This window comes from Triturus cristatus, chromosome 6, assembly GCF_964204655.1.
Source record: "Triturus cristatus chromosome 6, aTriCri1.1, whole genome shotgun sequence".
Taxonomy (NCBI): Eukaryota; Metazoa; Chordata; class Amphibia; order Caudata; family Salamandridae; genus Triturus; species Triturus cristatus.
The window spans coordinates 1,230,512,858-1,230,536,253 of record NC_140589.1 but is presented as its reverse complement, the minus strand read 5'-3'; the positions used below and the strand labels follow the sequence as shown (position 1 = coordinate 1,230,536,253).

General features: G+C 42.3%; 1 protein-coding gene across 2 annotated transcripts in view; it reads left to right on the top strand.

Annotated features, from left to right (window-relative positions):
* Positions 1-23,396, top strand: part of SYNJ2 (synaptojanin 2) — a 583,647-nt gene that overhangs the window by 415,510 nt on the left and 144,741 nt on the right. For both annotated transcript variants that reach the window (XM_085612162.1, XM_085612163.1), the window contains 2 exons: positions 3,661-3,853; positions 9,010-9,168. In XM_085612162.1, the coding sequence (XP_085468288.1) occupies positions 3,661-3,853; positions 9,010-9,168 (352 nt within the window). The remainder of the gene's footprint in view (positions 1-3,660; positions 3,854-9,009; positions 9,169-23,396) is intronic.

The following is a 23,396-nucleotide window of genomic DNA, read 5'->3' as shown; positions in this document are numbered from 1 at the left end:
TAGGCTCAGGTTTCACTCGTACAAAACCAGAGAAATTCAGCAGTTATAGTTAACTGAGCTAACTATAACTCGCGCCCCGTAATGCTCTGCTTATGAGCTCACATATTACATCACTCATGACATGGTCAGTGGCATCACTAATGACATGAGTGATAATCATCCACAGAATCTCTGAAGCTCCCACTCACACCCCAATATAACCTTTCACATACCCACTCCAACCTCCACACTACCATTCTCAAAACCATTGACACACCCATACCAGGGCTTACACACCCACTCACTGATTCATAGGTCTACACACACATCCACTCAGTGACCCATACAGCCACTCATACACCAACTCACTCACTAATGCAGCCACTGCTATATCCACTCATACAGCCACTCAGACACTGTCAGTCACCCATAGAGCTACTCACACACCTACTCACTTACCTATAGAGTAAATCCCAAGCCACTTACTCTCCTATACAGTTATACACACACCCACTTATTTATACAGATACTAAAATATAATCACTAACCTATACATTGTGACACAAGCTCACCTATACAGCCACAATCACTCACTCACTCACACATGCAGTCACTTATGTACCCCAACACTCGTCTATACAGCCTTTCACATATGCAGTTACTCACCCATACACCACTGACCCATTCATTCAATCACCGGCACAGCCATACACACACTCAGTCACCCATACAGCCCCTCACAGATGCACTCACTAACCCTTACAGCCACTGACTCACCCACTCACTCATCCATGCAGGCAGTCACACACACCCTCACCCACCCCAGACACTCATGCACCCATACAGGTACTCGGACAACCAATCCGTCACCCATACAGCCACTCACGTACCAACTCACCAACCCATACAGCAATTCAGACACCAACTTGCAGACTGATAAGACATTTTTACAACCTACTCACTCACCCATACATTCACTGAGACATCTAATCACTCACTTATACAGTCAGTCATGCACCTGCTAAATCATCCATACAGGCACTCATACACCCACTGATTCACCAATACACCTTGGGCTATATATTTAACACTCATAAAGTTTTTAAAACCACTCACAATCACTGGATGATGTCATCAGTGATGTCACTGACCATGTCATGAGTAATGTAAAATGTCAGGTCATATCAGTGCATTGCGTGGGCGCGAGCAGGGCCGGCTTTAGCGCTGGTGGCGCCCTGTGCGACAATGTTTGTTGGCGCCCCTCCATTGACCACTTCCACTACGGATTCTCTCACTAGCACCCTTTAACAGTGACCAAGTCTCCATAACCACTCTCTCTCAGATGCATTAAATTAATTACATAGCGCTACTCATACCAGTGTAGGGTGTCAGAGCATTTTGCATCACACACACATCATACAGAGACAATCAATCATACATGTGTGTAAATCAGTGTATAGGCAATGTTACATAAGCCAAAGGACTAAAAGTGTAGGAGTCACGTCATCCATACTGGTAGGTAGTATAGTTTAAGAGTGCTTGGTGTGAAGAAGCACAAACTCAGAGTCGAAAAAGAAACAGCATAGTTGGGAGTTTTCTTTCATAATAAGATTTGATTTCTAGCCAAATTAACCCTTTTTGCAACATTAATCAATGTTCTAATGTATACTTTGCAGTGTGTATGCACTTCTATGATGAAAGTTAATAGCTCACTGTTGAATATTAGGACTTTAAGTTCTAAATTGCAAGTAACAAAAGGATTTCTCTTTTAAAAGCAGTAACCTGCTGATCTGTTTACATTATATGCACTGTGTAATCTACTTGGTACACGTTCTTTGCAGCAGGCATATTAACCCTCTGCACTAACTTCACATAAGTCAAGACCTCAACTATACAAAACGCTGATCTCTCTCCCGGAAAATAATTTATCACAAGAGTTATCTTGACATTTTTGTGAGGCCTGGTAATTGCCAGAGGTAAGGAACGCTGCAGCAGGTGCTTTTTTAAACATAATAAACTTGCAATATATATATTTATACAGTGGCACTATTTGTTTGATCCAGTGAAAATATATTTTTTGATATGTATATAACTTTGGACCGCGTCGACAGAGTTTCACAAAACTTGACAATCTACTCGGTCATCTAAGTTTCAGCATGCCAACTTTCGTGAAGATATGTCAGTGGGAAAAAAGTTGCTGTGAGTGGAAAAAGTGTATCAATTCCTATTTTAACTCCTGTAGTACATTTTGCCTTGAGATAAAGCCAAAACCATTGAATAGATTCACACCAAAGTTGACATGAACATAGAATTTTACTCAAAAAGGGTTCTTTTTTTGATTTAGTGTAAATCATTCCAGTACTTTGAGATATAAACGTTTGAAAAAGGTGCTGTTTTGAGTCCCATCACCTTATAAAGGAACTCTGCCTTTTTTCTCATTCCTCTATATGGTCATGGAACACCATGATGACTTGCACAATCCTTATATTGTACTGCAGGGGGTACTTCATCCCATATCTATTTTGTTTCTCTTTTCTTTTTGTGTTAACTTATTGCATTACATTCTGTTAGCTGTCAAAAAGTTTTTATTCCCTAAATATTGTTTTATCTGCTGCTTTTGGGATCGTTTGTATAATTTCGCTGTTGTGTGTGATGTGTATGAAATAATGCATCAGTAAACTTACCCAGCAAAGTCATGGTGGTGGGGGCTAAGTCTTAACTTTCCGGTCACCCCCCATGGTCTTTCATCAAAGTAAACCTGATGCAGACTAGTTTATAAGGTGGCCATTAACAACCCTGAAATAAAGTTGATCAAATTGCGTTGAGTCTAAGGAAAGAGTGAATCCAGTGTTTTCAAAATTTGGAATCCTGTGTCATCAAGGGGAAAGAACAGGATTGCTGACAGGTCATTGATAGTGGAAGCTTAACATACCAATTCAAGGGCAGGGAAATTGCTGCATTTACCTCACAATGTGCATGAGCAAATTAGAAATGTCTTTGAAATAACTCCCCGCTCCTTTGATGTAACACAGAGACCCAGATCTATGTCTGCAGCTGAGTTACCAGCCATTTCAGTACTTTGTCGAGTGGGAAGCTAAAGTCCTGCTGGTAGGCAGAATCAACTAAAAAGTGGTTTCTTTGAAGCAACCCTAATTGAATGCTCTGATTGACTTTAGCTGTCATTATTATCAAAGCAGCAGCTGACCTTTTCACGTTTGAGATCTTAATAATTTAGAGTACAACCTGACCCAAAAAAGAAGTATTTTAATTGTCGCTTAGAATAAGGAAACCACTGGTGGGACATAATACATGGGCCTGACTCTGTAAAGAGATCACAGCAACCTGATTGGGGTCTGTCATTATTATTGTACATTATTTTGACTTATAAATAATCTGTGAACTTTTGTTTTTCTAATGATAATCCTCAAATGTGATATCAAATAATGACAGTTTGTGGTGTAACTATTAAGGGGGTCTTGAATATTGAATTATAGGCTGATATGTGTTTTGTGCCCATGTACTTCATTTATTTTATTTGCTTTGTTTATCATACTACGTAATATACAAAAATTCTTATTATTGCTGACCGATTTTCTTCTTCTATTGCTTTAATAAACTAATGCAATAATGATTTCTGATCATGACACTGTAATTTCACGTCTGTCTTTCTCTTATTTTCAGAGATGTTGGGATGGACACCGTGAAGACAGGAATGGGAGGTAAAACTGGCAATAAAGGAGCAGTGGGCATCCGCTTTCAGCTTTACAGTACCAGCTTCTGCTTTGTGTGCAGTCACTTTACTGCTGGTCAATCCCAAGTGAAAGAAAGGAACGAAGACTACAAAGAAATCACACAGAAACTCAGCTTCCCAATGGTGAGGGCGAGAAAGACTATTTGGGCCTGCTAAAGACTGTGCACCTTGACACTTACCTGTTGGCCACTATAGCCTTAGATCCTGTCATAGCGGGCTCTACCGGCCATTAAAGGCCTGATCCGAAGGCGAGGACCTTTAACAAGTGAGCGGGCCTTTAAGGGCCGGTAGGTCCCTCTACGCAGGGCTCAAAGGATATTTGAACATTCCACCCCTAGAGGCTAGAATGTTCTAATTTGTAAAAACAAAGGCCTTACCAAGACCAATGGGGTGGAAATCCCCTCGGGCTCCGTGAGACCTTTGTTAAACATTGGAATGTTGATGCTCTGGTCTTCTACCGGCCATTAGAAGGCTGGAGCACTCCGTTGTTTTCAGTAGAGCTCCCAACATTCCAATGTTCTAATACAAAATATGCACTAACAACCAGCTGGTCATGACAGCCAGCATTGTGAAAAATACAAACCCCAATAAGTTGTTAAAACACACACACACACGACAAGCGTGTTTAATAGCAAGATACATATTTACCACAACACAGTGGTTCTCAGGAAGACACATTTATGTTGGACAGTATCTTCTTTTTGAATTACATTTTAAAGTCTATTTTTCTCAATTCAAGAATGATGGCTATATGGCTCCAGGTGAATCCAGCTGTAAAGCAATGAAGAGCTGTGTAAGAACAGGGAATGGCAATTGAGATTTGGGACACTACAAGGGAAGAGAGGTCTGGGACAGATGGGTGGAACTAAGGAGGATAACATGGCAGAGGTGAGAGTTAAGCTGGGCAAGAAGAGTCGGAGAAAGGCTGGCCATCAGAAGGGCAGGTTGGAGGTGGAGGATTATCGGTTCATGCAAAAAAAATGGGAACGCACTAATAGGTGTTATCATTTTAAAAAAGTGATGTTATTCACATTTTCATGCCCTTTTTCAGCAATTTCCTGATGCAGACCACAGTATCTAAATTCGTTATTAGAGGTCGTTCAAGTTACACACAAGTGTTTCTGAATGAGACTCAAGCATTTCCTCACTAGAAGTCGATTAAGCATACTTCGCCTCCCCCCCTCCCTTTAAATTTAACTGCCACCTAGTTAAGGGAGTGTTTACCAGGACATGCATGACTGAATAAGCTAGGTGCCACTGCAAAGGAGGTATGGTTGCAGTCTAGCCATGCCCGATAGGGCCCAACCCCTGAGGGCACTGTTAAACAACCTGGAGGCTCAGGGGCCCAGACAGCATGGCTGAGGAAGTATAGCACATCATGCATGAGTCACGCCTGATGCTTGGTACTTGGCAGGGCTGTGGCTCCAGGAAAACACAGCAGCTGATGGGCTGTTAAAAAAATCAGGAAAACACAGTCAACTGAGTACAGGTCACTGTACACCAAACCATGACTCAGGGTGCTGTGGCCCGGGGCACCAGGAATCCGATAAAATACTTTGCACTGGTGCACTGACATTTTATCATCTCAGGAATCGACAGTCTGCGAAATAATAAAAACAAACCAAATACCCACAAGATTCAAGGTCCTTGAGTGGACTGTAAAACATAGATTGATGAAAAATGTGCACCTAAAAAGAGTGTCTTGCTTCTAATGTGATATGTCAAGGATTTCTTGTCCGCAAATAAATACGTATGGTGACCTCACTCAGCAGTTCAAATGATTAGTCTCATAATCTGGTACGAGAGCTCCACAGAGCAGATTATAGCATAAATACCTGGGCAAATATGCACTTGTCAAAAAAGAGACCTTATAGAACATGCATTATGAAAAACAGGTGGAAGTTACAGGAATGCAATGTGGTAAGGCACGCCGGTAAGTTTCTAATTATTTTACTTCATGGCAAGTGGGGCATAATGTAGGATTTATAGCAGGGTAGTCGTAAACCCAACCCCACCCCCCCCCCCCCACGTGCTTTAGCAACTACAGCGAGGGAGGGTTTTTATGGGCCTGTTTTATCACAGGCTGGGTGGGTGAAAGGATGGGGGATGAGTGGGTAAAAAGATTAGTGGGTGAGAGGATACCTAGTGGAATCTGGATAAGTGGCGAGAGGATGGGCAGATGAAAGGATGGCAGAGTGAATGGAAATCTGAGAGGATTGACGTATGGTTGGGTGGATGGGTGAAATATTGCAGAGCAAATGGGAAATTGAGAGGATGGGTGACTGGGTAAGAGCAGAGTAAATGGAAATCTAAGAGGATGGATGGGTCAATGGAGGGGTGAAAGGATGGTAGAGTGAATGGAAAACTCAGACAATGGATGAATGGAAGGAAGGAAGAATGGCAAAGTAAATGGAAATCTGAGAGGATGAATGGACAGTAGAGTAAATAGAAATATCAGGTGATAAATGGATGAGTGGGTGAAAGGATGGCAGATTAGATGGAAATTTGAGAGGATGGTTGGGTCAAAAGATTGTACAGTAAATGAAATCTGAGGGGGTGGGTGAGAGTGGAGAGCTCAGAGGATGGAAGTATGGATGAACTGATGGCAGTGTAAATGAAAATCTGAGAGGATAGATGGATAGCAAAGTAAATAGAAATCTGAGAGGATGGATGGGTGGGTGGGTGAAAGTACGCCAAAGTAAATAGAAATAAAAAACGATAAATTGATGGATGGGTGCAGGGGTGTTGTGAAGCCTGCGCTCCCCCCCTGCATTATCAGCTACAGCTGAGGTGTGTGTTTTTATTGCACTCTTTTATCTGTCTATAAAGTCAGACAACTTCCCCTTGGAAACTCAATTTTACACAATCCTAAAGACACACAAGTATTCATTCTTCACTGTTTTAGTTACTCTTTTATCTGCAACTTGCCAGATGAAAGCTCAGAATTACTAAAGAACTCAGAATTACTACATTTGTAGAAAAGGCAAAAGTCGAATGGATGCACGAGTGGGTGAAAGGATGGGAGGGGAAAGGATGTATGGATGAATTTAAGGATGAGTGAGTCAAAGAATGGGTACGTGGATGAAAAGATGGTTCGTTAAAAGGATGGGTGGATGAGTTGGTGAAAGTATGAGTGAGTGAAACAATGGGGGCTGGGTGGTTGAGTGGGTGAGAGGATGGGTGGATAAAAGGACGAGTGGGTGAGACGATAGGTTGAAGAAAGGATTGCAGAGTGAACGGAAATCTGAGTGGATGGATCGTTACTTGGATGAATGGATGGGTGGATGGATGGGTATAGGTGAAAGATGACAAAGTAAATGGAAAATTGAGAAGATGGATGAGTGGTTGTGTGAAAAGGTGGCTGAGTAAATGGAAATCTAAGAGGATGGATGGATGAGTAAATGGAAATCTGAGAGAATTGATGTGTGGATGAAAGGATGGCAGAGTGAATGGAACACCCAAGAATGGGTGGGTGGGTGGAAGGATGACAGAGAAAATGGAAATCTGAAAGGATGGTTTGATGTAAGAGTTAATGGAAATTTGAGAGGATGGGTGGTTCGGTGAAAAGAAGGCATAGTAAATGGAAATCTAAAAAGATGGATGGATGAGTGGGTGAAAGACTGGTAGATTGAATGGAAATCTGACAGGATGGATAGATGGCAAAGTAAATGGAAATCTGAGAGGATGGATGGATAGATGATGGATGAGTGGATGGATGGATGGGTGAATGGATAAAAGTACGGCAGAGTAAATAGTAATATGAGACAATGAATGGATGCGTGGGTGAGGGTGGCAATGGAAATGGAAATGGGAGAGGATGGATCAGAATGTGAAAAGATAGCAGAGTAAATGAAAATCTGAGAGGATGGAAGGATGGGTGGGTGAAAGGACGGCAGAGTAAATGGATATTTCAGAGGATGGGTGGGTGAAAGGATTGCAGAGTAAATGGAAATCTGAGAGTATGTATGGATGGCAAAGTAAATGAAAATATGGGAGGATGTATGAATGGATGGACAGATGGATCAGTTGATGAATGAAAGGGTTTATTGATGGATGACCAAGTCAAATGATTGATGAATGGATGGATGGATGGATGTATGCATAGATGATCAATGTGTGAATGGATGAAATGGCCAATGGATGGATGGATGGAATGATGAAAGACTGAGTGATGGATGAAAGAATGAATGGATGACAGAATGTAAAGGGGTAAGTGGTGGATATCAATGGGTAGATGGAAGGTTGAAAGGGTGAATGGATAGATGCTTGGATGAAAGAGAAAAGGGAGCTCTTCTAGAGTGGTTGAGGCACACTTGCTTCCCTTGCTTTGTGCCATCAGAGCTTTGGATCCAAGTGGGGGGTATTTTAATTTTCTGGCTACTCCTTTGATTTATAGACACATCCATTAGCATTATGGCATGTTTATGACATGATTTCCTTTTTTCATTTAAAATAATATAGTGTCAGGCCAGTTTTATGGATCCCTGGGAACATCGTGTTGTCCATGAAAACCTAGCGACCAGATACCACTGCAAGCTCACTAAATGGCTCGAACATCCCTTTTAGGCACGGAGCCATTCTGAACCACCAAGGTGCTCTTTCTCCCTGAAGAAGGACACTCCTCACTAAATGTTGTCCTCATCAACCCACAATGAGCACCATAAGTAACCTCAACATGGCCTCATTGAGGTGTGAATCAGCTTCAACTTTATTACCAGGCTACATGGACTGCCCCACCAGGCTTCAAACTACTCTGCAAAAACAGACCTGAGGAGGTTGGGGGGAGAATTAGTGCACCCAACTAAATTCACCTGCCCAAAATAACATATACTGTGTATTCATTATTCAAGAGTGCATCATCAGAGTTCACATTACCCTGAATGCTTCCTTCATTGTATCCTTGACATATCAACTTTCATGGTATTACCCTGATTTCCTGGATGACATCTTTGATCTGGCTTAACAACGGTGCAGACCCCAAGCATATGCTATGCAGTCAATTAAATAAGGGAGGCAGAATTCAAAGAGGCATTAACCAGGTAGACCTAGCACTCTTTTTAAGAAATGCCATGCTTAATTGTTGAAGTGGGCTCTAAATGGGTCCCCCAAAATAAGTGAATCTGAATATAGAAATCACTTTTAAACTTTTTTTTCTCCTGTTGAGCACAGTGTCAAAACGATAGTATATCTAAAAATATGAAAGATGGGCTGTGAAATGAAAAGCTTTAGAAATTATAATTTTCATTTTAATTCAATGTTTGTTTTTTTATCCGAAACAGGGCAGAAATATATTTTCCCATGATTACGTCTTCTGGTGTGGTGACTTCAATTATCGAATTGATCTGACGTATGAAGAAGTTTTTTATTCTATTAAAAGACAAGACTGGAAGACTCTGTTAGAATTTGACCAGCTGCAATCGCAAAAAGCCTGCGGAAAAGTGGGTAATTGTTTCAGTAAGATTTACTTGTTTCCATGTGTTTTCTTATCAATTTCCTGTTTTAGGTATAAAGGGCCAGATGTACGACAGCCAGAATTGTGCCTCGCAAATTGTGAGTCTTTTGTGACTCGCAATTTGCAAGGCGCAATTTTGGATGTACAACAGTGTGTAACACACTGTTAGCGATTCCCAATGGGGTCGCAAATAGAGAGGCTCATGAATATTAATGAGCCTCTCGCAATTTGCGACCCCATTGGGAATGGCAGGCCCTCCCAGGTATGGTGGCCTGCTGGGCTCAGCAGATCACCATGTCTGGGACTGCTTTTAAATAAAGCAGTTTTAAAAAACAAATGCAGCCCATTTAAAAAAAATAATTAAAACGTGTTTGTTTCATTTTTTAAGGTCAGGCAGTGGTCCCTGGACCACTGCCTGCCCTTAAAAAATATTTTCCCCTGCATTTGGAAAGGGGTAGGGGTTCCCTGGGGACCCCTTCTTTTTGCGACCCCATTACCATCCTCTTGTAGAGGGTGGTATTTTGGGAGTGTTTTGCACAATTGCGGACACAAAAGATTCTTACATAGGGTTGCACTCGCTATTAGGAAGCGAACGCCCCTTCTTAATAGCTTGTCGCGAAACCCTATTTTGCGAGTCGCAGAAAATTGCAACTCACAAAATAGGGTTCACAAACCCGTTTGCGCATGCAAAAATGGCCGTACATCGGGCCCAAAGTGCTCATTCAGGTTCAAGAGAAGTGATCCCACTTATTCTAAAGTTATTTATTTCGAAGGTTTATATAGTGCTCTGCATTAACTTTAGAGAACGGAACAGTTAAAAATGTAAGTCATTATTATGGAGTAGTTTGAGTCTAACAATTTACAGTTTATAGCCCGTCTATGTTTTTCCTCACCTCCTCCAATCAATCCTGATATCCAGGCAAAGGCTAGCCTATCTCTTAGGAGCTTGCTGAAGTGCACAAAGTTGGAACAGCTGGGGATTTGCCTCCATGTTTTAGCCGCTTGACATCTGTTGGGTAATGTGATGGGGTTTCGTTGACTGGGAACTCCTGATTGGAATGTAGTGGAGGGGGAGTTTTTTCCGTTTACCCAGTGTTGTTTGCCAGTCAGCTTTATGCAACCTAGTGAGAGCTGTAAAGGGGTCACCCAGTGTAAATTAAAAACGTTTCTATTTGCAAGTCCTGCATTTCTAACAATCACTAATAATGGGCATTCTACAATGCTTGTTTGAGTATGTTTGCTGCAGGTTTGAGACCTAGCATGACCTAATTCACCGTATGTTCCCTTTAAACTTAAATGTATTTTCCGCTTGCAGCCAGTAAAGTGTTGTCGGCGCTGGCTTTACATGTTCACGCTTGTAGAAGTTTAGACATATTCTAACTGCATAATCCTGACGTAGTTGCATTTTCCCAATCTGTTTTTTGGAAGTCCTGAATATACATTGCAACAGTATTCCAACCTTGCCAATTACAAGAATCTTGTTATTCTCAACTGGTGCTTGTAACTAAGAGCAGGAGCTTGTGAAGCAAAAATCAATTCTAAATATATGCTATTGTTCACAGAACTTGGATTAACATTAACACATAATCATCAAACACAACTCCATGTTTGTTGTATTTATGGACGTGAGTGATGAACTTCCCGCTCGAAGGAGATTGTGACCACTGAAAAGAGATTGAATTTTGTTGTGTACCATAAACACAAGGATATCAGTTATTGTTTCATTCAAACAAAGGAAGATTTTCTTACATGTAGTTTTACACATCGCGAAGTCGATGTGTGAATATTTTCCGAACCTCTGAAACTCATCCAGTTGAATGTGTATCTGGGTATTGTCAGCATACCTTTGAAAGTGTACACCGTGTTGTCCAAGGACCTATCTAGGAGGCTCTTGTATAAGTTTCATGGTAGCAGTAAAGATGCTGAGCTCGGGTCTAGTCTAATGGAGAATCTGCCCAGACCTGAAGTCTCTGCAGGTGTACTGTGTGGACAATTGTGTGCTAGTTTGCTAAGATGATGAAGAAAATTAGGGCTGATTGCTGAGATGTATCCATTGCAGTAGGGACTTCTTCTCGATTGTTGGCCAATGTGGTTTCTCTGTCTCTTGCACCTTGATCCCCTGACTGGTAATCATAAGTCTGGACACCATAGTCTATATAACGTAGATACACTGGATTGTATTTTATTTGCACTTTGATCAATATAATGTACTTAATACTCATTAACAGAATATGTATAAATGTTTCCCATATATAATAAATTAAATTGTTCATCACATGTTAGTCAGTTATCTTGTACATTTTGAAGGATGTTTGACACAGACAACTCTTCTCACTGCAGCGCTGTTTATCTGTATACAACACGCTGTTTCATGAATATTTTTAGTTTGGCTGAGCATGGATAGGCACACTTTGTTTAAATCCACTATATTGCTGTGTGGGTAGATCTGTCTATTACTCAGTATCGATAAAGGTCTTTTAGGACCTATTGCATTAAGGGTTTGATACATACGAGGGGACTTTGCTATATCTGTTAAACACAAAATGCCAGATGTACCAAGCAATTTTCTGATTGCAAAACCCTGTAGTTAGCAAACTCACCTGATTTGTGAGCACAAAATGCCTTCTTACTAGTTACTAATTATATTTTGTGACTTGGAAAAGCCTTTCCAACACACAAAATGGGTTTTAAGATCCATTCCAAATCGCAGTTAGGAAGGTGTGTAAAAGGGTCAGCCCCTCCAAATTGCAGGTTGTAATACTATGTATCAATGGTTTACAACTGCCATTGTAGTAGCAAATCATTGTTCAGTTGCCAATTTATCTCAAGAGATGGAAATTGATTGCGACTTTTTCCCCTTTGTGAATCCTGTTAAGCGACCACAGGCGGAGCAGGCAGGCAATGGTCAAGTAGACCGCTCCAAGTACTTCTTGATGTATTCCCATATATAAATCTTTTTTTGTTTTTTAAGGCAGTACTAGTTCCTTTAAGGATTATGGGCTGCTTTAAAAAAAAAAAATGAATAATATTGCTGATTTGAAAATGTAAACACAAAAGTGGTCATCTGTTCCTACTGGGCTAACACTGCTGTGTGTGTAACCATTCACAGAGGGACACAGATTGCCACCTGCTTAATTAGCATTCATTAGACAGGTTGTTCTGTGAATGAAGTTCTTTAAAAGAAAAAAAAAACCTTTATTGAACAGTTGGCATGATACAAACATCATTTTGATCAAAGACTGCGACATATATTCGCGCAAATGAAGTTTGTTGCAGTGTGACCTATAGGCACATAGATCACTTTAGAAAACCAGAAATCTATCTCAAAAAGTTGATGCACAATTTGCAACCAATGTTTTGGACCTGTGTATTAGTACATCGGTCCCAAAAAACCTACTTCAGGGTTTTGTAGTTAGTCGTAATGATGAAATGCTGGATTTAAGCAAAGTGTTATTCTAATGGTTTTTAATGATACAGTAGTCGTACTTGTTTGCCTGTCCAGTGTGCTTCACAGAAGTTACCCAAGGTGGCACAAAATTGCACAGCCGCGCTGCAGTCAGATGACAGTTTTCCAAGAGTTACCTGGTGAGGACCCGTGGTGTAGCATTTCACATATATATGCCTAACCAGGAAGTACCTTTAAATATTCTTTCACATTAAAATATTGGTTTCATACGGTTAAGTCACCCAGAGAGATGTAGATGTTGGCTGTTTCTGGGGACATTAGAAGGTATTCCCTATTAGTGGGGTCCAGTTTGAGTAAATCAAAAGACATTAACTTTCAGGGTCTGATTGCAGATCGGGATCTTATTACAGATCAAGCACATTTTTCATGTCCATGCCCCCGTGCACCCTAAATTGTGTGCCTGGCACAGAGAGAAACTGACCACTGAAGAAAATTTGATCTCCCCAGTGCTAATGCAAACTCTGTTTGTTGATGTCAGCCCAGGGAAGAGCCTATCAGTGAAATACTACTGTAGTTTTATCTGCAGCTCTCTCTTTCACTGCCAGCAAGACCTGACCTCAGTTCAGGGGACCGTCACCATGCGCAAGAAAAAGTGGCGTTGGTTTTTATTACTTACTGCGGTTACTGCTGGTGGCACTGTTTTTATTAAGAGGCCTACTATAAGAGGCTGCTTCTTCAAAGTGCCGGCCTCAACGTCGTGCTAACTGGTGCTAGTGACTCGTGCAGTGCATGTGTGCGGGGGCGTGGTCCCACCGTCCGTGGAATGAAAAAGGTTATGCACAGCACGCTGCCAAAGCCCTTACCCCCATAGAACCAAATGCAGCTCCATCAGTGGCCTGCCCACCGGCAACACTGAAAGCAAATTGATTTGCATCATGGATATGGATTTTTTTTTTATTTATTTATTTTTTTTAAATCTTTTTTTTTGTCCTCATTTGCCTTACCCTCAATATTGGGAGAGCCGACCACCCTACACCACACATAAGCGCGGTGTGTTAAGATGGTAGCCTATTTAACCCAACACAAAAGGGACTTTGCCAACTCCATCTAGGTATTTTTAAACCTGAAGGACCATACGTAAACCTAGACAAAAACCCGGTCCAGGGAGTATTCGAAGGCATAATCATAGGACCCGGGGGAAAAAAAAACCAAAAAAAAAACAAAAAACCCCGGATTCTATCGCCAATTGATCAGCAGATTCCAAAAAGCCAAATTATGTTTGCTACATGATCTATTTAGGTCAGCCTTAGATGTTTCATATAAAGACGAAAGCCACCCAGAGTGTAATGGGGCTGTTTTCTCTGTCCAATGAAAACAGATTTGCCTTCTAGCCAACAAAATTGCATAGAAGAGGAAGGACCTCGCTTTGCCAATAATGTTATCCTCCAATCCAAAGATGACAAGTGGTAGAGTTATTGACAAGGATACGTTTAAGATGGAGTTCAAGGTATTCTTCACTTCTTCCCAGAAACCAGCGATAACTGGACAATCCAAAAACATATGAACGTCACAAGCTTCGATGCAGTTACATTTGTTGCACTTTTTATCTGGGAGAAATTTGGAGAGTCTCAGCGGAGTTATATATGCACGATGTACTGAGAATAAATGATTTCGTTTTAGCCATGATGGTTTCACAATTCTGTGGAGTAGTCCAAAGGAGTTTAGCCAAAGATCTTCGCACTGAAGGCCGGTCACCTCCCCCCATAGCTGGTCTGGAAGGAGAAACTCCCCGTCGCTTTCCTCCAACAGCTGCCAATACCATATGGCTACTTCTTTCTCACCCCCTGGACGATCTACTAACCCTTGTTCCAAAATACTAGCCTTCCCTAAGTGAGGGTCTCTACGTTTTTGGGATCTCGCCCAACTTTCTATTTGGATGAATTTGAATCTGGAGAGCCCTGACCCCACATGGTCATGTAATTCATTCCAGGCTATTACTGCCCCATCCTTAAATAGCTGACCCCATCTAATGATACCAGCTTGTTGTATACTAGATGACAAACTATCATTCAGGCATGGAGGGAGACCCGGGGAGTCCCAGATTGGAGAGAAATTAGAATAGTAGGACAGCCCCAATCTCTTCCTAATGCTGGACCAAGTTTTGGTCCATAACTGCAAAATCTTTAATTTAATTTTTTTGAAAAATTTCTGACTCCCGAATTTGAACATAAATCCGTCTGCTGTTAATTCTGCCCCCATTAACATTGCTTTATATATTGACCCTGGATGGAGAATAGATGGCATTTTTAAAAGCATCCTGGAGTGCGACAACAAGAATGCCCATGCGTAATACAATAGATCCGGCAAGGCGAGCCCACCCTTCTCCCTTCTTCTCCTCAACTTTTTCCATGCTATTCTGGTCGGTTTATTATTCCATATGAAAGTATTTATATCTTGCTGACATTTTTCAATTAATTTAGGTTCAAATGCCAAAGGAATTGCGTTAAAGATAAACGTAAACTTAGGGAGAATACACATTTTTACGAGGTTTACCCTTCCAATTATGGAGAGAGGCAAATGAGTCCAAGATTTTAAAAGCTTTTTACTCTCAGTATAAATTTTATTCAAGTTGGAATGCCCAATGCTATCCAATTCTTGGGTCACTCTTATGCCGAGATATCGCATAGATGTGGAGATGTTTACCCCCAGCTGTATATCGGGAAGGTTCCAGACCATTATTTCGCTCTTACTTGAATTAATATCATACCCAGAGATAAGACCGAACTCTTCTGCCCGTTTGATAACTACAGGAAATGCCTTAACTGGGTCAGATGTAAGAATCAAAATATCATCCGCATAGAGTGCTACCCGCCTTTCCCATCCTCCAAAGCTAAAAGATGAAATATTAGGCTCCTCCCGCAAAAGCTGGGCAAATGGTTCTATATATAAGTTAAAAAGGAGGGGGGAGAGCGGGCAGCCCTGCCTCGTACCTCTAGTTATCTCAAAAGCTTCTGTCAAGACCCCATTAATCAGCAATCTAGCCGAAGGGGCAGCGTAAAGCTGCTTTATCATTCTGCAAAAGCCAATCTCACAGTTAAATTTTTTTAGTACATCAGAAAGATAGAGCCAGTTGACTCTATCAAAAGCCTTAGTTGCATCTAAGGTTAGGGTGGCCAAAGGTATGGAGAAAGCAGAGGCGATGTCTATGGCTCCTATCAGTTGGTGTGTTAAATCGGATAGTTGTCGGCCTTTGATAAAACCTTTTTGATCCTGATGAATTATAGCGCCCATAACACTGGCCAATCTAGCCGCCATAATTGTTGTAAAGATTTTATAGTCATTATTTAATAATGATATTGGTCTATATGACCCGCAGTCCAGGGGAGATTTTCCAGGCTTTGGAATAAGCACGATTGTAGCCTCCCCCCAAGATTTAGGTGGAAACTCACCCTCTATTAAGATGGCATTAAATAGGGTCGTCAAAAAAGGAGCTATGACAATTTCCAAAGATCTATAAATCTCCCCCGGAAGACCATCAGGCCCAGCCGCCTTCCCTTTTTTTTGGTGTCTGATAGCTTTGATCACCTCAGCCTCTGTGATCTCAGACTCCAAGGCCTTGCTTTGTGTTGTCGACAGAGTTGGGAGCGTGATAGTTTTCAGCCAACTGTCTCTTGCCTGCTGGTCGTTAGGGAGAACCTCCCTATATATGTCTTCAAAAAAGTCAAAGAAGGCTCTGCCTATGTCTAGTTTGGTAGATCTTGTCTCTGCCTCACCTTCTATCCTAATTTCTTTAATGAATTTGAGAGCTTGATCGGTTTTGATTTTCCAGGCTAGCAGTTTCCCTGCAGCTTCACCGAATTCAAATTGGGAAGTCTTAAATACTTCCCATCTTTTATTTACTCTCTCCTGTAGGATATTATTCAATTGTGACTTTAGTTCGACCAATTTATCCTGTAGCTGTGATGTTCCTGAAGGTGAGTCAATCTTTGCCTCAAGGAGTTTCATATCTTGCTCAAGGCTAGCCACCCTCTCTCTATATATCTTACGCCTGAAAGAAGCTCTGTTGGTAATCTGACCTCTTAAAAAGGCCTTGAAAGTCTCCCAGACCACTACCAAACCTGCCGAAACTTTGTTAATGTCAAAAAATACTGAGGACTCTGTTGCCAAGAACTTCACCTCATCATCTTCAAGTAGGAGGGTCCGATCAAAGGACCAGGATGGATGACTAATAGTATTTTCAAGTTTAAAAGAGAATTCTAGAGCGGAGTGGTCTGACAGATGCGAAGGTAAATAGTCTATCATGAGTATAGAGTCCCTTAAACAGTAGCTAAAAAACGCATAGTCGATCCTAGACTTATGTTTAAAGTGACTGTTCCGAAAAGAAACTCCTAACTTATTACCCGCTCTTTCTCGCCATATGTCCGCCAAACCGAGTTGTGTCATAATAGTTACGAGGGTATACCTAGATTTGACGGAGCTACAGGGTCTAGATTTAACAGATTTATCCAGTCTGGGGTTAAGAACGATGTTAAAGTCCCCCACCCAGATCACTGGGTCCTGAACTAGAACTAAATGGTTCCTAATTGCGTCCAGATATGAGGGATCGTCAGAGTTTGGGCCATAGTAGCCGACTAAGGTATAAATCTGGGCATCCAGTGAGACTCTCACTAATAACCATCTCCCCGAATGATCCTCTTTATATTCCAAAATTTGTGCTTTAGCAGATTTTTTAAAAATGAATATAACCCCCCTGATATTGGCATTATGGTCTGTTGAGCAGAATTTGTCGACCCACTTATGTTTTTTTAACAAGGCAGTGGCCTCTGATTTAAGAAGATGCGTCTCCTGAAGAACTATGACCTGCGCCTGAGAGTCCCTCAGATACTGTAGAACGCAGTCTCGTCTGCCTCTCACTCGCAGACCATTAACGTTCCAGGAGATATAGTGTATTAGTGACATACTATATAAACTATCACGACTCTCTCCTTCTTTGGTCCCCCATATAGTGACATTTTACCCTTAACGCATTGGAGAATCCTGGTTATGAAAAAATGTGCTTGAAGAAGTAGAAAAGATAGACAAATGAGTTTTGTTTTTTTATGCAATAGCTTACCCACCCACCAGCACCCCCCCACCACCCCCCTGGAAAACCTTCCCCTACCTAAACTAGCCTGATCTCTGGCCAGCTTTACGCCCACCCACAGCCTTACCCGTCAACCCCCCGCTGCTATAGTATATAGTGTTATGGGTATAGAAAGGATGACCCATAAAGAGTGTAAAAAGGAAGAAGAGAAAGTGTGAAAACACAATTATTTATATATATATACATATTTTTTTTTTTTTTTTTTTTTTTATATTGGGCTTATAATTCCTGCGTGTCAAAAAATTTAATGACATTGTGTTAACAGGGTCATCCTATACTGCACAGAGAAGAGGGGGCAAAGTTCAAGGGCAAACAACTACCCAGAGCGCATGAGAACTCAGACAGGCAGTGCGGAGACGGTCGCCTTCGATTACTTTGTGGTCTGGTCCTGTTTCCGAATGGAATCAAGTAGGTCGTCAGCATCTTGAATAGAGCGAATATTGTGCATCTTGTTGTTGTGCATGATCCGTAAGAATGCTGGAAACCTCATCTGTACAGTGGCACCTAAGGACCTGAATTTGTCCATTCGTTGCCCCAGCTCCCACTGTCTGTCTAATGTAGCTTTAGAGAGGTCAGAGCGTACCTCAAAGGAAAAATCTGAACACTTCAACGATCTAGTTTTCAGAGCAAGGTTTAGGATCTTTTCCTTGAGTGCATAAGTCAAAAAGTTGACTAAAATCTTCCTGGGTTTAGATCTTGCTGGATTCAGTCGAAAAGGATCTCTATGTACTCGCTGGATGTCCTTATCTAACTCCTCTGTTGTTTCGGTAAGATTTAGGGACTCCTTCAAAGACTGTATAATAAAGCTTTTAAGGTCCGAACCTTCTTTACCTTCAGGAATTTTTAGAAGTCGAATATTGTTACGCCTAGAATGGTTTTCCAAAACCTCGACCCTCTCTCTCATGTAATCCCCGTCTCTTTGAAGGGTATGTATTTTGGACCTGGCAACCTCCAGGTCAGTTGTTAAAAGACCTACATAGCTTTCCAATATACCAGTTCTTTCACATAACCCTTCCACCTTTTGGCCTAATAGCTCACAAGTCTCTCTTATGTCGTTCTGATTTGACTTTGAAACTGCAAAGTCATGTCGGATCTCTTCCCTCATTGCATTAATAGAGCTAACTAGGGCCTCAAGAGTATTGCCCAACCCCGGAGCTTCCCGACCCCTATCTACTACCTCTACTGCCTCCTCAGCCTCTTCCAACGTCGCTTTTTCTAGCACAGTTGGGTTTAATACCCCTCCATTTAGCAACTTAGTTTGTTGATTAGAGGGATCATTTGGAATAGTAGTTTCTGCAGTCACCACGGCCGTGACCACAACCAAATCTGGCGAAGTGTTTTCTGGGGAGCCCTCAGACATCGCCACGTTAGTAAGGAGACTGGGAGAGGAGATTAAACTTGGGGTGGCGTTTAGTGTGAGCTGTTGTTTCTTAACTTGAGAAATTTCTCCCCTGGATGCGGCCATATCCTGCGTGATCTTCAATACCTGGGGTAGCGTTTTAAAATATGCACGCAATGAGGGAGCTATATCCCCTGGAGCGTTCAAATTCCTATTTTTCGCCTTTTTCTGTCTAGTATGTTTATTAACTTCTTTGGTGGGACCCCCCTTAGACTCGCCCAAACTTTTTTTACGTTCCAGCCTTGACTTTGGGGCCCCCCCCAAGATGCACTCTGGGAGTTGTAGTTTACTGTGATCCAGCCTAAGCTCCTTGTCCCGACTCCTCGTCTTGCTTCTTGTAGCACCTAGACTAGAGTTAAAGTTATTATTGTTGCTTTTATTAATTTCTGACTCATTCTGCCCCCTGGTATAATCGGATGCCTTACTTTCACCTGGAGCAGAAACTTCCTGGTCCCCCGACGCCTCCAAGTCTGCCAAGTCTGCCGCCACTTGCTCTGTCTCCAGTTCCGATGTGTTAATGGCAGGGCGAAACCTTCGCAGCACAGTGTCCCTCGGCGTCGGGATCTCTCCCCCTGTTCTTCCGCCGAGAGAAGACGCGGTGTGTGCCCCGCGAGCAGCGGCCGCACGGCCGCGTTTAAACTCCACGGCTGCTCGCCCCCAGTTCGGAAGAAGGACGGGAGCCGGAGCTGGAGCAGAGACGGATGAGATCGCCGGTTTACACATTTACTGCAAAAACGGTAACGGGAATGAGGTTAATGAATGCTTGATAAGCCCTTGAAACCTTACTCTCTTACATGAACCGTAAGTTTGTCGGCATAGCAGCGCGGAGATCGCAGGAGGCTGGTAGGAGCGTGCGAGCCGCTCTACCTAGCGCCCGCCATTTTTTCCAGATATGGATTTATTATTGGGCTTGCTGCGCTCTCTCAGCAGCACTACATAGCAACACTCTTCTTCTTCTTCACCGAAGGACTCTGGAGACTGTGTGTAACGGAGTGTGAACAACACAGCAGGAAGGCAATTATATTTAATTTACTTTGACACATGACGTGCAGACTGCAGTGCAGTTGCGTCATCGATGTAAGTTGGCAGTGTAGACCCGGCCCTGATAAAAAGGTGCTGCTGCTAAGCACCGGAAACCACCAGCACAAATTAAGCACTGTGCAGTGTCTGGCGGTAACCTCCTTATAAGGATCACACTCTAAGGCACACTTACTGTGCGCATGGTTTCTATGTGGCTCACAATCGGTACTCCTTTCAACAACTTCTTTGCCTTTGAGCCTGCCTCTGTTGTGCTGCAAGGGTACAATGGAAAAAGTATTATTTCTATTTCAAAGAGTCTTACCCTATGCAAACCAGGAACCATGGGATTGCCTTGCACAGATTTTGTGCAGGCATGATCCGGCCAAAGAAGTGTTTGCTGTCCCTTCTGTTATACCAAAGTGCTGAGGGGTGCAAAAAGCAGAGACGAGGGCCAGTTGCGTTTCAAAAGTACTTTTTTTAGCAGAGCAGCTGGTGTCAACAATAGTGGACACACACAAGGGCAGCTGTGATTCATACATATTTTGTTGTACTGAGATTACATCGGATAGGAGATCTTGGTGTTGGCTGGTAATTTGGAGGAGTGTTAGTTTGGGCATATGCATGAACACACTCCCACACCCTTCCGTTCACGAGCACATGCACACACACAACCATTCACAAGCACACACAAGCATTTGTATACACCCATTCACTGCAAAATACACTTACATTTATACATACACACACCCAAACATTCAATAAAGCAGTTACTGGCCGTGGTGGTGAGGACACCATGGGTAGCAGAGCGGAAAGTCACAATGTTCAAGAAAGGACCTGAACGGTTCAGAGAGGGAAGGAAAGAAGAAAAAAATGAAGCTACTACATCTCCTCTCTCTGGCTGAGCTTGTTCCAGGTCAGCTAAGTGGGTGCCACCACTGTGAGATCCATGAGGGGCCCTATTATGGAAAGTGCCTCGGGGGGCACAATCTGCATGTCGGCCTGCTTTGCGCGCCACCAGGGCACTTTGGTGCCCTTTCCGTAATACAGATAGCGTTGGTGCACATATATTACCAGCACCATCACCAGAGGGTGTTCCCTCATTTGCATGGGGGCGTGGCCCCATGTAAATTAGGGACTCCATTTGCCTCTACACTTGCGCCTAAGTATAGACGCAGGTGCAGAGGCAAACAAGCTGTTAGGGTGCATACTGACAGTGCATCTCCTCATGGCATCCCTCTAGAGGTGGTTAAAGGGGGTCCAATGGACCCCCAGACATCCCCTTGCAGGCAGATGCAGTGACTCACTGCACCCGCCTGTAAGAGGATCTCTCTCTTAAAATTGCAGGCGGTTTGCCGCCTGCACCGTGAAACACGGAGCAGCTGCTTCAAAGCTGCTCTGCTTATCCCTTGAATGCACTGCCCCCAGGTCAGCATGACTTTGCAGCTGCCCTAGGGGTAGCACATTCAATGTAATTTAGGGCACACTTTCTCTGTTTATGCCCGGCACACCAGTTTTAAGGTGCGCCTTGGCACAAACAGAGAAAGTGCGCCCTATGTGTAATAGGGTCGAGGAGTTCCATTCATGGGTTGAAAAGTGCACTGGAACTTGTTACATTTATACCCTGGAAGGGAATGCGTCTAGGTTACCCGTTTCCATGGTGCCTTTGATTCTAGCGCTTTGTGGTGCTGTTGCTCCATAACAAGTATTTTAATGGGCTGAGAAGTGACAATCATACTGCCTCTGAAGAAGGAGTGCGTGATCAGTCTGGCATATCCCGCCTCTTCACAGCTCTGCGAATGTTCTGAATAAAGGGCTTCAGTCAGCCGATCCATTCTTTGATCGATAATTGATGCAATATGAAGACTAAAAATAGTGCTTGTTTTCGCACTCTGACATTCTTTTTCACTTAGTCCCTTTGAAATTCTGATGGAAAAGCAGAAAGATGTGCTTCATTCTGTATCCTCCCCTTCCTCGTAATGAATGTAGTCCGCATCCAATACAGAGGGTCCCAGGAGGGCATCCCAGTGTTATGATGCCTCTTGGGATCAAGGAAAGTAGGTAAGTTCACACAAGTGCCTTTGAGGTGAACAGCATCAGTTCCAAATTTCCAGTTGTGCAGAAATCTGATCAACCAAATACTGACGGAACTGCAGCCGCTAAATCCATTGTCAACTCCATGTCCTAAGGGTGAGTTCTGTAAAAAAAAAAAAAAATCTGTGTAAATTTGACCAATCACTGTCAATTTATCGTATACGTTCTACTAATATTTATAATAATGGGAAATTACCAGTTTTTAGTGCACTCTACAAACTCATTAGTATCTAGGTGCCTAGGCCGTTGTAGTATTAGTTCCCAACTTGAAGGAACTGGTTTAATATCTACTGGGTCGATGTTTGCTTGATTAATCCCTCTCTGTATTTGAACTTGTGTCCTGCAAGTTTAACACACACACCTACACTGGGGCAGAACGCACATATCTTTTTTTTTTTTTTTTTGCACTTTTCTTTTTTTTGTTGCTGCTGAACTGAAACAAGGTACATTAAGATTTGCCCCTTCAGATGCTGACTGTGTATCCATTTGTAATCCCATTTTAAACGTTTTTCTGGCTCCTAAAAAACGAGGATAGTAGATAAGAAAAAGCATAGAAATGGTTGGAAATGCCAAATTAGAACATTTGTGGCTGTTAAAATGCTTAGTACTTTTGGCCCGAAGTATCTTAAGCTTGTTCATTTGGGAGACACACCTTATTCAGAAAGACAGCTCAAACGCAGCATCTTGACTATGCCACAGAGTTCTCTGCCTCAACCACTTCTATAAAGGAGAGCGTAACTATCTCATTTTGAAAACAGACATCGATCACATGAGTAAGGGGGGAAAAAAGAATACCGATTGATACATGCCAATAGACCCGATTCAGGTGGAAGACACCTGATTTTTTTTCAAGCCAATAATGGCTTTATTTCAGCTGCCTCCTGCCTGAAATGGCCTATGCTCCAATAGAGGTCAATGGAGAAAATACATTTCAATATCATCCACTTTACTCTTTTAAAATGTTGGCTTGTATGCTTAATTGTAAATACATCATGCAAGGAAAAATAATTGTTTGTTTACATATACGTGCCCAATAAAGGACATCCATTCCTAATAGTATTTCCAGATTTAGGGTCTGATTTCGCTAAAGGTAAGTGGTGGAGAAGGTTCCTTGCAACATTTGCGGTGGTGGATGTGTCAAAATATATCACACTT